Source organism: Adiantum capillus-veneris, chromosome 6 (genome assembly GCF_014529385.1).
Source record: "Adiantum capillus-veneris isolate H3 chromosome 6, ASM1452938v2, whole genome shotgun sequence".
Classification (NCBI taxonomy): Eukaryota; Viridiplantae; Streptophyta; class Polypodiopsida; order Polypodiales; family Pteridaceae; genus Adiantum; species Adiantum capillus-veneris.
The window spans coordinates 100,937,850-100,954,578 of record NC_140936.1 but is presented as its reverse complement, the minus strand read 5'-3'; the positions used below and the strand labels follow the sequence as shown (position 1 = coordinate 100,954,578).

General features: G+C 44.8%; 1 protein-coding gene across 1 annotated transcript in view; it reads left to right on the top strand.

Moving 5' to 3' along the window:
* The window catches only part of LOC147455981 (uncharacterized), a 93,878-nt gene that overhangs the window by 39,561 nt on the left and 37,588 nt on the right, over positions 1-16,729 (top strand). Inside the window, exons 2-4 of the mRNA XM_086514581.1 lie at positions 6,118-6,154; positions 6,769-7,005; positions 7,098-7,145. Of these exons, the coding sequence (XP_086370707.1) occupies positions 6,118-6,154; positions 6,769-7,005; positions 7,098-7,145 (322 nt within the window). The remainder of the gene's footprint in view (positions 1-6,117; positions 6,155-6,768; positions 7,006-7,097; positions 7,146-16,729) is intronic.

Here is a 16,729-nt window from a genome sequence, read left to right as displayed (position 1 = left end):
ACCAGAAGAGCACAAATCTGCCATCGTTTTGCTCAGTTTGGTCAGCCAGCGTTTTCAGCAGCAAAGCATTAGTGTTTTCAGCTTGAATTCAGCCGATCAGCAACGTTTCCAGTTTGCAGCCCTAGCGTTAGCAGTTTCAATCCTTCTCAGCAGATCAACAACGTTTCTAGTTTGCAGCCCTAGCGTTAGCAGTTTCAGCCCTTCTCAGCAGATCAGCAGCGTTAACTGTTTTGAAGGCTCCAAGGTGGAAAGGTACGTAATGTACGGCATGTTTTAGGTACGTACGGAACGTACTACCGTACTGAACCACCTCTCATGTTAGGTGCAGCGGAATGAATGTTGTATTTTCTCAAGATTAGTGATCTTTATTGCTCAAGGTTCCTTTTAGTTCTTAAGGAAGGAGAGAGCCTTCTGTCTTATGGAGAGTGCTATGATCACGAACAAAGTGAGTGGATATTGTGCGTGCAAGTGAGTGAGACTGAGAGAAGGAGAGAGAAGAGATACTACACCTGAGAGGTTGTAAAACCCTCCTCCGAAGGCCCCACTCTCGTCGGCGAGAGTGGTCTACTTTGATTGCACAAAGGTGTACAATGCGTATGCAATGGATTGATGCAATGGGACTATGCCGATGACAACGCCGGTGATGACGACGACGACTTAGGCTGAAATCTGTGATCTTCTTGGTGGCTGAATTTGTGGACTGTTTTCGGGGCTGAAACTGGCTGTTCTACTGCTGTCTTGATGGCTGAAAATGATCGGCTATGTCGGGGTCATGCTGAGGATGAAAATGCTGATGTTGCTGCTCTTTAGGCTGCGTTTTTGGGTTGATTATCTTGGCTGAAAAAACGCTGGACAGCAGGTTCTCAAAAGCTGACTGGAAGGCTGAAAATGATTGATCTGCAGCAGCTACCTAGCGTTAGTAAAAACGCTGAGAAGGCAAGGGGTTTGAGAGCAAAACCGCCAAGGATTTGCAATAGGGAAGGTTGATATGCTAATGATCTTCAAAACGCTAAGGTTGAGGCTGATCTGCGGGGGTACTAACGCCAGAAGGGGGAACTCCAATGGCGATGGCTAAAGCTGTGGAAGAAAACGCTAGGCTGGGGTGTAGATGCAAAAACGCCAAGGGATGGTTGAAGATGCAAAAACGCCAGGGGTGGTCTGAGGGGGTACTGCTGAGAAGTTGCCTGTTGAGCGGGAAGCTCCTGCTGCCTCTTCTGCCAGAAAGTGCTAACTTGGGTTTGCTTATATATTAACGTAGCAAAATTGCCCTACCTACTTTTGTTGGAAAGTCACTTAAAAATAATAAATGAAAATACCAATAAATAGGAAAATAGGCTAAATGCACTGGAAAATTCCCCTAATTGATGCTAATGGATTCTGATGGGAATTCCGATGATCATGCTGCGTGCAACCGGAGGATATGCATCTATGCTAAGTGATTGGGCATGCACGGTCTAGGAATAGACTCACAAAAGTGCCATATCACTACTAATCTAGACTGACTGAACCCTGCTGTGGTGTAGCTTGTCCACGGACACATAGGGTTGGGATGTGTCACGTGACATCTCAAGTACGTACCATTTGTAAAAAACAATGTTTTAGTGAATAACCCAGTCTCTGTACTACTGTTTGTGAAGTTCTCTGCAGAAACTTGCTCTTTGGAATCTAAAAATCGTTACGTGCAATAGGTTTCTAGTTGTAACCCTTGGCTATAGGCTTCCAGACCACCCAAAAGCCCAAAACGGCTGGTGTTCCCATTTTCCACCTTATCGTTGCAATTTCGCCCAAATTTGCCAATTACCACCGTATTGAACCGTACGATACGTACTGAACTGTACCGTACGATTGTGCCATACGTACGGATGCAACCTTGCTGTTTTCAACCCGTCCTCGCGACAGAATCTCTGAGGAAACTGTGTATGTGTGTTTGCCGTTGCGGTGGTCCGGTACTTCCGCAGCCCATCGAGCCTCCCCTCGGCCATTCCCTCGCCGACATCGAGTGCTCCACTGCTGTCCATCATCGACCTCGTCGAGATCTGCGTTTTCAGACCATCATACTTCTCACATCAGGAGTGCAAATCAGCTCGTGGTGGTCATCCGCAATTCCCACATCAAGAAGGATTCAAGGTGCATCAAATCAGCCACGGAGGTGCCTCTTTCTGAAGAGTTACCGCAGTGATCTGGCGTCATCGAGTCAGTAGAGTCTGCATTGAGGTATCGCATTGTGTATACATTCCATTTACGCAATCTAAAGCAAATACCACATCGGTAACGGTGTGGGGGGCCCCTGAGAGGGTTGGTTGGGACCCCATCGGGTGTCGCTCTTTTCTTCTCTCTCTTTCTCTCCCTGTACATATCTCTATTGCATTCTTGTGAGAGTGCGTGTGTGCGGAAGCCTGCGAGAGGAGAGAGAGAGAGACATTAGACACAAACGCCAGAGATAGTGAAGAGGGGACGGTCAGCCCCCCATGACTTACCATGAACAGAAGACCCAATACACAATGATCAGATGTGGGTACCCCCTTGGCCCCATAAATAGGTGCCCAAGGGGAGGTAGGGCAAGGCTTGATAAAAATCCCCACGACCCAACAGAAAAATGATATATGAAAATATATGAGGGCGCCCCGACAAAGTGGACGGCCAGCCCCAAACTCGGGTGACCAGACGAAGAGCATTCTAGACTATGGGTGGCCAGCCTGGAGACATACTAGCCGTACAAGTATGCCCTAGACGTGTGAAGCAGCAGAGTGGTATAATTCTAACACCCCCTCTCAGCACCTAATGTTGAACAAACCGCGTGAATCCGAAGATGTGAGGCAAATGATGAAGATGTCTGTTGCAATGTCTATTGAAGGACAATACTCCGGCGAACTCCACGAGTGTAGCAACAGTCTGGGGTGTCCCAACCGCCAAGAAATCTCCACGGTAAAGTGCTGTCACGAGCAGTGTAGCGAACTGCTGTACTCCGTCGATATAGGGTGACGATACTACGCGAAGGTCCCGAACTGAGTGTGAAAACAACTTCTTGTCGTAAAAGAAGTGCCAATAGACCTGCAAGTGTCCTGCCTAGGAACCATCATGAGAATGACTGGAAGCTTGTCCATGCATGAACCTGTAACCTAGTGTGGTCAGGTGGTTAAGCTGTGTAAAACTCCAAGAAGGCCAGATGTAGCAATTTGCGTCGTAAACTCCTCCGAATCAAGTAAAGCAAGACTAAGCAGTTTGCATTGTAGAAGCTATCGTAAGTTGCAACAGTCAGTGAGAGACCGCACGGACCACCACCGGATGGTGTCCTGTCAGTAGTTAGGGTAATCCAATATGAGGGGAAAGCCAGACTCAACAGTCTGCGCTGTGAAGGGCCTCTAAGAAGAAGTGTGGTCAGACCAAGCTATCTGCACCGTGATCCTCCTGTATGAAGAAGGGAAGCCAGACTGAGAAGTTTGCGCTGAGAAGTGAAGTGGCTAGACTAAGATGTCTGCACCGTCTTGCGTGTATCTCCTGCCTCCAATCCTCCGGTGTCAACCAAAACAAAATCCACGCCAACAACGCCACCAAACCTCAACTCGGTGTGGATCTCAATGTGAATGAGCTGGCAGTGGCCTATTGCCCAGGTCGGGGGATAAGTCTAGATAAGTCTGCTGTAAGGTTACCAAGGGTGAGTGTAAGCAACTGTGAAGGTAGCAATCCAAATGATCAGGAGTGTAGGAGAGCAACTGCACCACCATCCAAGCCAAGCTCCGGGTGACTCCGGATGTAGTCGCTCGATCTCCCGCATCTCACGGGTAAACTCTCCAAGAGAGTCTAAAAAGCTGAAGTAGATGCTCCTATGTAAGCAAGTGATTTGACGTGTCGGGTCAGGTGGTAAGTGTCTATCCACCAAAGATGGTGGTGCCCTCTCTGGGAATGTCAGAATCCCATATGCCATGAGCATGGGCATATCTCGTGTGAACTCCTCTGATGAGTGCATAGGTGTGTCCGTAACAAATCACAAGTCATCACCCCCTCTAGAGTGTGCAACCGCCGAATGATGGCTGGAATGAATGGATCTCCCAAGGATCGTATGCCCGTAGATGATCACGCCGATGTCGAAGATATCGTGTACTGTAGCAATCACTGAGAGACCGCACAGACCACCACCGGATGGTGTCCTGGCAGGAGGTAGCTTCATCCTTTGTGAAAAGCTCCAACCAAGTGTCTGCTGTCCACCCAAAAACGCAACTGCAAGGTATTGAAAACGCTACTGTCCAGCGATTTTCAGCGTGCTCGCACGCTCCCGGCAGGGTCCGGAGCGGTGCAGAGGGTGTAGGGAAGGGTGGTGAATCACTGTCACTGCCCGAGATGGGCTGAAAACAGAGAAAACAGCAAAGGGTAATGGCTGAAATTTGATGAAGACGGAGAGGATACTCGCGGCAATCCATTAGATGCAAAGCCGGGTAGATGGTGGCGAGATCCGGGGTTCAAAAGCTGAGCGTTGCCCTCCTGTTGCAAAAACGCAGGTCAATTTGCAATCCACTTTTGCTGCACATTTTGGCACCAAAAAACTTCTGCTTGCTGGAAAAACAAAGGCTTAATGGGTACCCTAGGTGCCCAACACTTGTGGAAGGTGTCAACGACTCAAAAGTGACCAAAAAAACCATTGAAAATGGGCTGAAAACCCAAAAATGCAGATGAAGGTAAAAAACGCAAATGGATCTGGAGGGGTTTTCCGCGACAAAGATGTCCAAAAATGGTAGCGTTAGTAGGGAAATCAGCAGATTCGATGTTTCTTGCAAAAAACGCAGGTTGAGGTGAGGTCCTCCGCGACAGAAATGGTTCTCGTTTCTGCGCTTGCTTGGCTGATGTAAAAACGTTGGCAGATCTGGCTCGAGTTGCAAAAATGCTGGCTGATCTAGCCCTTGGGAGAAGAACCTGATGCGATGCAGCGCCTCAGAATAGGCAGAGCATGAAGCTGTTGATACCATGTGAATTAGAGAGAGAGAGAGAGAGAGAGAGAGAGAGAGAGAGAGAGAGAGAGAGAGAGAGAGAATAGACACAAACGCTAGAGATGGTGAAGAGGGGGGGACTGATACCATGAACAGAAGACCCAATACACAATGTTCAGATGTGTGTGGAAGTGGGTACCCCCATGCCCCATAAATATGTGCCCAAGGGGAGGTAGGGCAAGGGCTGATAAAAATCTCCACGACCCAAGAGAAAAATGATATATGGAAATATATGAGGGCGCCCGGACAAGTGGGCGGCCAGCCCCAAACTCGGGCATCTAGACCAGGAGCATTCTAGATTATGGGTGGCCAGCTCGGAGACATACTAGCCGTACAAGTATGCCCTAGACCTGTGAAGTAGTAGAGTGGTGTAAGTCTAACAATTTTCTCAGCCCTCCCTTTAGGGGAAGGTAAAAGGAACATTCATTGAAGCATAAAGCATTCACTAATGCAAGGAAAGAAGTTGAAGGATTTGTGGAAGTGTAAAACTAGATCTTCACCATATTCATTCCGCTACACCTGACATTGGTCTCAGAGCTTTGAAGATTTTTCACTAAGTGCAAGCTTTAGTTTTAAAAATGAAGTTTAAGTGCTTAATATAGAGTTAGAATCCCTAATCCTCACAGATCCATCCATGATGGTAGTACGAGGCTTCGTATATGACATTTTAAATAAAGACCTGACAATGCATCTCTTAGTTTTTGGGTCCTCTGAAACGTTTTAGATGAGGTCTGAAATATTTGAAATCCTTAGAAAATGTTTTTTTTTTTGTTGAAAGTGCAAGCTTTAGTCTTAAAAATGAAGTTTGAGTGCTTAATCTAGAATTAGAATCCCTAATCCTCACAGATTCATCCATGATGGTAGTACGAGGCAGTATTATGTGTGGTCGTATATGACATTTTAAATAAAAACCTGACAATGCATCTCTTAGTTTTTGGGTCCTCTGAAACGTTTTAGATAAGGTCTGAAATATTTGAAATCCTCAGAAAATGTTTTTTTTGGCTGAAACATATTGCAAATATGTCCACAAAACTGCCAAAATTTTTGGTGTGATGCAAGCTTTTGACATATATTTGTTGTTATTGATGTAAAAGCTATACTCTAAATCTGTGATGGATTGCTAATTTTCTGGCAGGTATGATTATGCTGGCTATGGGCAATCTACTGGAAAGGTATTTGTCTTACTTAATCTTTTCATGATAAAAAAGGTGCTTCAAAATGCTCTGAAGTGATGTTGTAATTAATTTGATGATTTTATAGTTTTACAATTTATATTTGCACAAGCTGGAAATTTGAGGTGTAAGGACATTTTCTTTCGAGTAAGCCTTTCTAGTTATTTTTTGAAGTGTGTGCGCGGACGCGTTGTGCATGTACGTGTAACGTGGGTGCCAATGTCCAAAGTTTTGTGAGCAAGGTTTCTTTAAGTAAAATTTTCCAGATTTGTGTAGTGCGTCTATAGCTGTGTGTGTGTGTGTGTGTGCGTGTGTGTCTGACGTAGTCCAGATTTGTGCGTGCCTACAGTAGTTTATTGCTTTCTTAGAAATAGTTGAGGCATTCACATACTTCCATGTATTTGAAGAGCTTTATGTTGACTTTAAATAACTCAATGAGTCTTGTCATAGTAACTGCTCTAGTGTCCAAAAAAATATTGTAAATCTCTTGAAGTTACCTTTGAATATCTCTGAATGAGAGTTCATTTTCATCAAGATGTAATCTCTGTCTGATGTTTTTTATTGGTGCATTTATTAATAGCAGCTCAAACTGGTGCTTGTATTGTTTTCTGCAGCCAAATGAGTATAACACTTACGCTGATATTGAAGCTGCTTATGAGTGCCTTGAACGTGATTATGGTGCTAAACAAGAAGACATAATTTTGTATGGACAATCAGTTGGCAGTGGACCAACTTTGGATTTGGCAATGCGCCTTCCTCACTTAAGAGCTGTCGTGCTACACAGTCCTATCCTGTCTGGACTGCGGGTCATGTATCCTGTAAAACGCACATATTGGTTTGACATTTATAAGGTGATCCACAGTTGACGTTTAACAGGTTATGGTTTTATTCAGATTGTTTGCACACATCTTATCGAAAATAATTTCGTGTCTTTTCTGTGCAGAACATCGACAAAATTGGAAATGTATCCTGCCCTGTTTTGGTCATGCATGTAAGTAAACGACTTCATTACTCTTAGGTCGTTTTGGGAACTTCCTTTCAACCATAGAAACAGGAAACGGTGTTTCCAAATGCTGAAACGCTGAAACGGGTATGGGAGTCCAGCTGAAACGTTGCAATGCCATGAAACGGCGTGCAATTCCAGAGAGAGAGAGAGAGAGAGAGAGAGAGAGAGAGAGAGAGAGAGAGAGAGAGAGAGAGAGAGAGAGAGAGAGAGATCCGTTTTTCCCCCTGCAGGCAGCATGTTTTGATCCCCGATAAGCTGTAGTCTAATTTGGGGGCTCGAATGGGTATCGTTTAAAAATGTGCACATGTGTTCAGCATAGAATAGTTCTTGGGATTGGATTCACTTAAAAAAAAAGTCTACGCTAAATCTGCAGACATACATGATCTCTCTCTCTCTCTTCTCTTACACACACGAATACTACAGATTTCAGGCTCCTACACTCGCTCACACAATCACCTTGAAGAACCACACACAATCTGACTAAATCTGCAATCAAATTGAATCAAATTGAAAAGGTAGATTGCAATTTCTCTCTCTCTCTCTCTCCACCCCCCCCTCCCTCTTATTCTGTCCATCTCAGTAGCTCTCTCTCTCTCTACATGGTTGAAGAAGCTTGCTGGTGCAAGGAGTGTGTTGCGAACTGGCAGTACATTGAGACAGCCCATTGCAAATGTCAGCTCCTCTCTCACTTTTGCTGATGCTATTGGGGCACAGGCAAAAGCTTGCAACTGTGAACCAATCATCTTTTGGGACGAATGGTAGTGTTTGACAAGGAGGCGGCAACAAAGGCGCCGTGCCCCCCTTTGGAGGGAGGTAGCAGCAACAAAGCAACAACTCCCTCCCAATAGTAATCCACCTCAATAGGATTGCCAATGGCACCAAGGAAACGTGCAAAGGGCTCTAGTTCGAATTGGTCATGGTGGGCAAAAGTGGAGGTCGAAAGTGTATATGCTGGTGGTGGGTCAAAGAGAAGGGCATGCCCTTATTGTGACTATAAGACATAGTTACCAGGGAACGCCCCCTAGCCCCCGTTCCGGCGTTCCGAGGGGTAGTTCCCTTCCCGAACGTTCCGAAACGTCCCGGAACGTCAGACGTTCTGGGTGGCCAGTGCAAACCGGAACAGCCGTTCCGGAACGTTCCGAACGCCCCCGGAACGTTCCAGAATGCCCCTGGAACGGCCAATGGCTACAAACAAATTTGGCAAAAATTGAAAAAATTGAAGTAAATGTTTGGGCTTCTTTTTGAAGTGTGCAAAGCCTCAAGGACTCATAAAATGCACCCCCCTCCCCCTTTCTCTCCACAAGCTAATCCTCAAGGCTCAAGCTCTCTCGCTCTCACACTCTCAAGATCTCTCCCTCTCACACTCTCAAGATCTCTCCCTCTCAAGAGTCACTCTCTCAAGGCTCAAGGCTTTAAGCCTTCAAGCTCTCTTCCTGTCCCTCCCACTCTCTCAAATCTCTCCCTCTCTCTCTCTCTCTCTCTCTCATCATCTAGTCATAGCAAGGTTGAATGGTCTTCAAAACGAGTTTTTTGTGAGTATTAGAGTCAAATCACTCTAATACTCCTTGTATTTAAACACAAGGAGCTAAAAAATGCACTATTTGGGTGTTTTTTATAACTCCCGTTCCGCGCCGTTCCCGTTCCGAACCCCTAGCCGTTCCCCCGTTCCGCGGGGATCCCGTCGCCGTTCCCGTTCCGCGTTCCGGGTAACTATGCTATAAGAAAACGGGAGGTGCTGATCCAGGCCACTACACCAAGTTCCGCATCAAGGTTCCCATAAGAGAAAAAGAGGATGATGGTGGAGGACACTGCTGTGCAATTTCATGCTCCTCCACCTCTAAGCATAGTTGTCAATCTTCAAATGTTTGCTTCCACTTCTGGGAGCTCTCTTGGGTCATCTGCTGTAGCATGCACTCCACCTTTGCCAGGTGGACAACACACTTTGCGAGGGGCTTGGGACCTCGCAAGAAGGAAAGTGCTGATGCCACAATTGCAAGGTTTTTCTATCATGATCACGTGCGCGAAATATCTACGGACGGAACTCCGCCGTTCCTTGTCGACTCTCCTCTTCTCTCTCTCTCTCTCTCTCTCTCTCTCTCTCTCTCTCTCTCTCTCTCTCTTTCTTAAGTTAACCGATCTTGCAATTTTTGTTCGTGTGTTGCTATTGATTTCTCGCTTGGAGTGTCCAAGCCTGTAACAGTGGTATTAGAGCTTAGTACGATTTGTCTTCTACGGAGGATCCAATTCTTTGTGCAGCACACATGGGTTCTCTCTTTCTCTCTTAAGTTAACCGATCTTGCAATTTGTGTTCGTGTGCTGCTATTGATTTCTCGCTTGGAGTGTCCAAGCCTGTAACAGTGGTATTAGAGCTTAGAACGATTCGTCTTCTATGGAGGATCCAATCCTTTGTGCAGCACACCTGGGTTCTTGTGAAGCATCCAATAAAGACGACACCTCTTTGATTGTAGGTCATTGGGAAGATTTTCACAAATGGGAACGTACATGAATAATTAACAAGCTAAAAAATAAATAATTTTTCAATTAAACAGAGTTGAGGGAGAAGTTCGACACATTATTTGGGACCAAAAGATGTGCTGGCCCCTCCCTTAAAGAAAATCTTTATTAGGGAGAATCTTTATACAAGCACAAGAATCGGAGAAAACCCCTCCATTCTATTCTCAGACTCGATGGTCGTTTCTTTCCGCGAGGGAAATCCGAGAGACGAGCTCTCAATCCTTTTTCCGTCTATACTCGGAGTCGAGGCTCTGCAGACAATTTCCAAATCCCGTTCCCGGAATTCCCAAGTGTAGGCCGAGGCCTTCCCGCTTCTCCTTCGCGATGAAGTACCTTCAAACACAAACATGGGACAATACAATTCGTATGGCGAATCCACAATTGATACCAGTCGCTCTTTGCACGGAAAAGCGACCTCCATGCTCCTTAAGTCTCACAATCACTTGCGTCTCCTTCTCGGTAAAGTCCCTTCCCAAGCTAGTGCTGACAAAATCTGTGTGTTGAAAGAGAGAGTGTGTATTGCTTTTATAGGCTCCCGCACTCGACAAGAATACCCAGCGCGGAGCCAGCGAGAATAGGGCAGCCAAGTAGCGCAAAAGATAGGGGGAGCTTGCGGCTGAATTTTGCCAATGCACAGAGAGAGAGAGAGAGAGAGAGAGAGAGAGAGAGAGAGAGAGAGAGAGAGAGAGAGAGAGAGAGAGAGAGAGAGAGAGAGAGAGAGAGAGAGAGAGCCTTTATGCTTACCTCGACTGGTTATCGGCGAGGGACTTTGGCTATGCTACCACAGATTGCTTGGCAGGGGGATTCTCATACACGCGATGAAGTTTTTTCAGTCATCACTAGTATTACACTATGGAATGTTTGGAGAGCTCGTCGTCTTCACATTCTAAGTGCAGCTTCATAGCTCCTTCAGGATACCCTCACTGCCATTTGGCTGGACATCATTCACTCCCTGATTTGGCAGTGGGATTCTTTCTCAGGTACATCTCGAGCAGCCGAGGCTCGCCGATTTGCCTTCCTTCGGCGTTGGGCCCGATCCACACTCTTCTTCACACTTACAGGTGGCCAGATTACGTGGCATTATGCCCCTCCTCGGTGGTTTCTCCTCCACTCATCACACCGACCACCATGAGATTGTTCTAGTCGAGTTGTCACTATAGCGGCTCTCATCCTTACATTCAGCTTGTACACCCCATGTGATAGGCTATTTTGGCATCCTTTGGGGATTATATTGTACTCAGTAATATACAGCCCTGACTTTTCCCAAAAAAAAAAGAGAGTTGTTTTTATTTCAGCCAGGCAGCCAAGGCAAGTTTTTTTATTAAGCCTTGCTTTTTTTATGTTAAGCGAGCGGCCGGTCACTTAAAAAAAAAACATATGAACCTGGACAAAACTCCATAAAACTTAGTGAGCTGGAAATTGATGCTACGCAATCACATTGCAGGCGGCCGCGGGTGTAGTTCTCAGGCACAGATGCAATGCAAACACAGATTCCTCGCGGGAAAGCGTCTGCTTTTTCCGAAAAACACGTTAAAATATTCCGCTTTTTAGGTAAATCTTCTCAAAACCCATCTTTATTCTTGTGCTTGCGTCTTACGTGTATTCCTCTTTCCAATTCGCGCTTCTTGCTAGTCCAATGAAATATTCCCTTTCCGATGCTCCCATCACCCCATCACGTGACGCATTAGGAATATTCGTTTCTTGGTCTCTCCTACCGAACTAATGGTACAACCCCTTCCCGATGCTTAATGTTACCCATCACATGACACATCAGAGTTGTCTGTTCCCACACTCAGCGAGAAGATGTTCTATTACATTTTGGATCAAAAGGTTGTCCCTTCCCCAAAAAGGGCTAGTCACAATGCCATGACTATCCCAAGGAGAAACGGGTGAAATATCAACTTGGGTGGATAAATGACATGCAAAGAAAAAAGAGTGGTAGAGAACAAAAGTAAAAAAAAGAAGGGCACCAACGAGGAGAAAACTAGAGGGTGGGAAGGAAGAAAGAGGAGGATATGTTTTATTTCTTTTTTTCTTTCCTGCTGAAGCTTAAGATTTTCTTGGGAGGAAGAGGATGAAAAGACGGTTCCTAAGCTTACGGTTCAAGTGCACACATTTAAATATTCTAATTTCAATAAAAAAAAATTACTCAGAAAAATAAGAAAATAGTCTATTTAGCAACATTCCTCTGGCTTATAAATAGTTGTCCTCAACTGTAGTGCTTGTACATATCCTCCAGAATCTAGGAATAGGATGCTAATTCTTGCTCGATCATCCACTGAGCGTCTAGAGTAGAATAATTGTTAAACTTTACCAGATTCTTCTGTGTAATCTTCTCGGACTCGAGTGGCCACTCTTGTAATCTTCCCGGACTCGAGTGGCCACTCTTGATGATGAATGATCTGCTCGGGTTGGAGTATTTCTTCCGTTTCCTCAACCTCAGGAGGTTCCTCAGTGATAGGCTGACTTGGGAGGCGGTCCCACATATGGCCGGAGTAAACTAACATGGAAAGCATTGTGAATCTTTCAATTAGATGGTAAATCTAATCGAAACGTCACATCGTTCACCTGGTCAATTATCTTAAACGGCTCATAATAATGAGTGGAAAGTTTTACCACTTTTTCTTTATGAGTCGCTTGTTTCTTTAGTCTTGCCTTCTCAAACTTGAGTAAGACTAATTGATCGACCAGGTTCCTTCTGTGCTTGCTTGCAACTTTCTTATGTTTTTCCTGTTCAGCACAAAATTGCTCTCTTAACTTGTCCATAGGTCGTGTCCAAATCTCGGACAAACTCATCTGCTGTAAAAATCTTATCCTTGATGACAAGGATTGGTGGAAGCAAAGGCTTACCATAAAGAATCTCAAAAGGTGCTTTCCTTTAGATGAATGTACGGTATTGTTATACGCGTACTCGACAAGGGGAAAATATTTCTCCCAGTCAGATTGTCTCTCTGACATATAAGATTTTGAGCATTTTCAATACTGTGGAATTAGCAATCTCACTCTGCCCATCCGTTTGAGGATGATATGCAAAATAAAAATTCTACTTCGTACCAAGGTTATCAAACAAGGCACGCCAAAAGTTTCTTGTTATGCGAGTATCTCGATCACTCACAATAGACCTGGGCATTCCATGATGCTTAAAGATCTGTGCTAGAAAAATCCTAGCCATATGATCCGCTTTGATCGTTTTCTTGACTGGAATAAAGTGAGCTTGCTTGCTAAACTTGTCCACAATGGTCCAGATCGCATCATTTCTAGTCTGAGTCTTTGGGAGATCCATAATAAATCCATGGCAATACTCTCCTAGGGTTGATCAGGCACAGGTAGACGTTGGAGTAACCTAGGTGTCTTATGTCAATCATACTTTACTTTTTGGCAAACCAAGCATTCCCTGACATATTGATCAATGTCTACCAAAAGAAATATCTTTCCAATGGTAAATTCGTAGGGAGAATTCCCTGATGACCCGCATAAGGTGAAGCATGTGCTTCTTCCATGATTTTCTTTCTCAATGGTTCCGCCACGCAAATGTTGTTGGAATTAGGGTTGCTGAGAAACGCACACAGCTTGGAGAAGACGAAGGAAGCTCAAGGCACACAATAGAGAGTGTATAACTTAGTGTGCAATGAAAAGATCAATAGCCCTAGAGTGATGGGCGTATATACAATGCATGGGGGAAAAAACCTCCTAAAGAGGGAAAAAATGCCCCGGCGGTCCTAGTGTGTTCACACACATCACTACCACATGTATATGGTAACAAATCCCCCCTGGAGTGATACGGTGAACGAGAGCTGGCACATGAGTAAAGGGAAGTGCCATGCCCTGAGGACATGATCAGTCCACAAAGGGGAGTAAGCCCAAAGCTTTGCGGAAAGCTTCAAGCTTCTCACGAGACAATGCCTTTGTGAAAAGATCTGCAAGGTTGTCCTGTGTTGGCACATAAGCCAAGCTGATCTCTCCTGCTGAGAGTCTCTCCCTGACATAGTGGTAATGCACCTCAATGTGCTTTGTGCAAGCATGAAAAATTGGGTTCCTCGCAACTGTCAATGCGCTCTGACTGTCAGTGTAGATAGTGTTGGCAGTGTCCTGTCCAACACCCAAATCAGCCATAAGGCGTCTGAGCCATACACACTCAACCGTAGCTGTGAAGACTCCCCTGTACTCAGCCTCACAACTCGAAGTGGCCACAGTAGGTTGCTTCTTGCTCAACCATGATATACATGAACTGCCAAGCATGAAACAAAAACCACTTGTGGACACTCTCGTGTCAAAACAACCAGCCCAATCTGAGTCCGAAAAAGCATGTAAGTCTGGCGGCAATGATCCCCCCTTGTGATAAAACAAGCCAAGATGTAAAGTGCCACTAAGGTAGCGGAAAATCCTCTTGACAGCTTGCCAATGCTTAGACCCTAGGCTATGCATAAATCTGCTGACCTGTGAGACTGCAAATTGAATATCCGGCCTCGTGTTGCATACATAAATGAGGCAGCCAACAGCAGTTTGGTAAAGTGTGACATCAGCAGGATCGCCAGCATCATGTAGACTTAACTTCAAACCTGTTTCCACGGGAGTGGCAATAGGTTTGCAATCCTCAAGTCCAAACTTACATAGCAATGTTTCTATGTAACTTTTCTAACACAAGGCAATACCACCATCATAGTGCTTAAACTGTATACCCAAGTAATGATGCAACAGCCCCAAATCTTTCATCTTGAAAGTAGCATTCAAATCAGCCTTAAATTCAGCAATATGTCTCTCCTTTGGTCCAGTGATCAGCAAATCATCAACATAAAGAACCACAATGAGAAGTACATCACCCTCACGCTTTACATACAATGTGCTTTCTGTTGGACTGTTACGAAAGCCTTGTTTGACCAAATGAGTGTCAGCTTTCTCATACCAAGCACGAGGAGATTGCTTCAACCCATACAAAGCCTTGTTACATTTGCACACTTTGTCCTCTTGTCCTTTTATGACAAAACCGCGAGGCCTCGTTACATAAACTTCTTCAAATATGTCACCATTCAAGAAAGCAGTAACAATGTCTGATTGATGTACATCCCAACCAAAATGAGCTGCCAATGCACATAGAAAACGCACAGTAGTCATACGACAAGTGGGAGCAAAAGTCTCTTCATAATCTATGCCTTTTTGCTGTGCATAACCCTTTGCAACAAGTCGAGCCTTATGGCGATCAATCTCACCATCCGGCTTGCGTTTCAACTTGTAAACCCACTTCGTACCAATGGCCTTTTTGCCAGGAGGCAAATCACATAAAGTCCATGTGTCATTTTCTATGAGTGCATCATATTCTGATTGCATGGAAGCCATCCAATTTTCTGAATTCTGTGCTTCATCAAAAGACAGAGGCCCCTCAACATCATGTAAGCTAGACACAGCCAAAGCATAACAATCTGATGCAAAAGATGCATAGCGAGAGCTTGAACGAGTACGACTAGACAAAGGTGTATCCAATTTACTGTCACGCAAAGTGTCCACCGGCCATTTTGGCATACCTCTAGCCTTCTCATTTTTAGCCCTTTCCTCATCAAGTACATCATGTACATCTGCATCAGTAATAGGCATCATGTACATCTGCATCAGTAATAGGCTGATCTAGAACATTTTCAGAAACCCCCATAGGTTGTACATTTGCCTCATTGGAACTTACATTTGTATTTCTACCATTGAAAAGAGGCAACAAAGTGTCATAAATGTCCTGTAAGCTTACATTACTGTCTCTAGTACATGACAGCAAGGGTTGAACAGAATAAACACTACATCCTGAGAAAACCAGAATACGTTTTGTTTGCGGATGATACAACCTGTAACCTTTGCTTTCAGCACTATAACCAACAAAAATACATTTGACAGCCTTATCATCCAATTTTCTGCGCTGCACTTGTGGCACCAAAGCATATGCCAAACAGCCAAAAACATGCATGTGCTGAATAGAAGGCTTTCTATCATGCCATGCTTTATATGGAGTAATAGACTGCAAAGCTTTCGTAGGACACCTGTTAAGTACATAAGTGGCACACATGATGGCCTCAAGCCAAAAAGAATGCGGCAAAGCTTGACTTTTGACCATACATCATGCCATTTCCGTAAGTGACCTGTTTTTCCTCTCAGCAACACCATTTTGCTGAGGTGTATAAGGTAGTGTACATTGGTGTTTTATCCCACGACTAGCCAGAAATGCATTAAATTCATGAGACATATACTCCCCCCCTCGATCGGAACGGAAGGTGCCCATAGTACATTTCGAGACATTTTCAGCCATAGCCAGAAATTGTTTGAAGCACATAAAAACTTCGGACTTCGCTTTAAGCGGAAATACCCATGTATGCCTGGAGTAATCGTCAATGAAAGTCACGAAGTACAGGTAATTGCCCAAGGACGGAGTTTGCATGGACCCACAAACATCACTATGCACAAGCTGCAACCTGCATGTGGCCCGAACTGAACCATCCTTTGGAAACTTAGAACGCTGCATCTTACCCAAAATACAGCCTTCACAGACATGTTTGACAGGTGCTTCAAGAGGTGGCAAAGAAGCAACCATATCAGATTTCTGCAAACGCAGTAAACTGGCAAAATTCAGATGACCAAAACGTGCATGCCAAAGTTTTGCATTTGAAATAGCCCTTGAATCTGCAACAGCATTTGCAAAATTTTGTCCACACTTGTCATACAAAGTGAGCTTATACAACCCACGGCACAAAAGGCCTGATGCAACACTTTCATCACCAAAACTGAGATCATGAACTGTACATCTGTCATCCACAAATTTGACTACAAGTCCAAGTCTAGCAAGTGCGGATACAGACAAGAGATTCTTCTTGATCCCAGGTACATAAAGTGCATCAACAAGTGTGAAAGAACTGCCATTAGCAGCAGTAAGCACAATCTTTCCAACTCCCTGAACTGGATAAGAGGCATTGTTGGCACAAGTGATTGAATTCCCATGAGGGACAGACTCGAGAGAGGTAAACAATTCACGATGTCAGGTAATGTGCTTTGTAGCACCACTATCGAAATACCACACATGT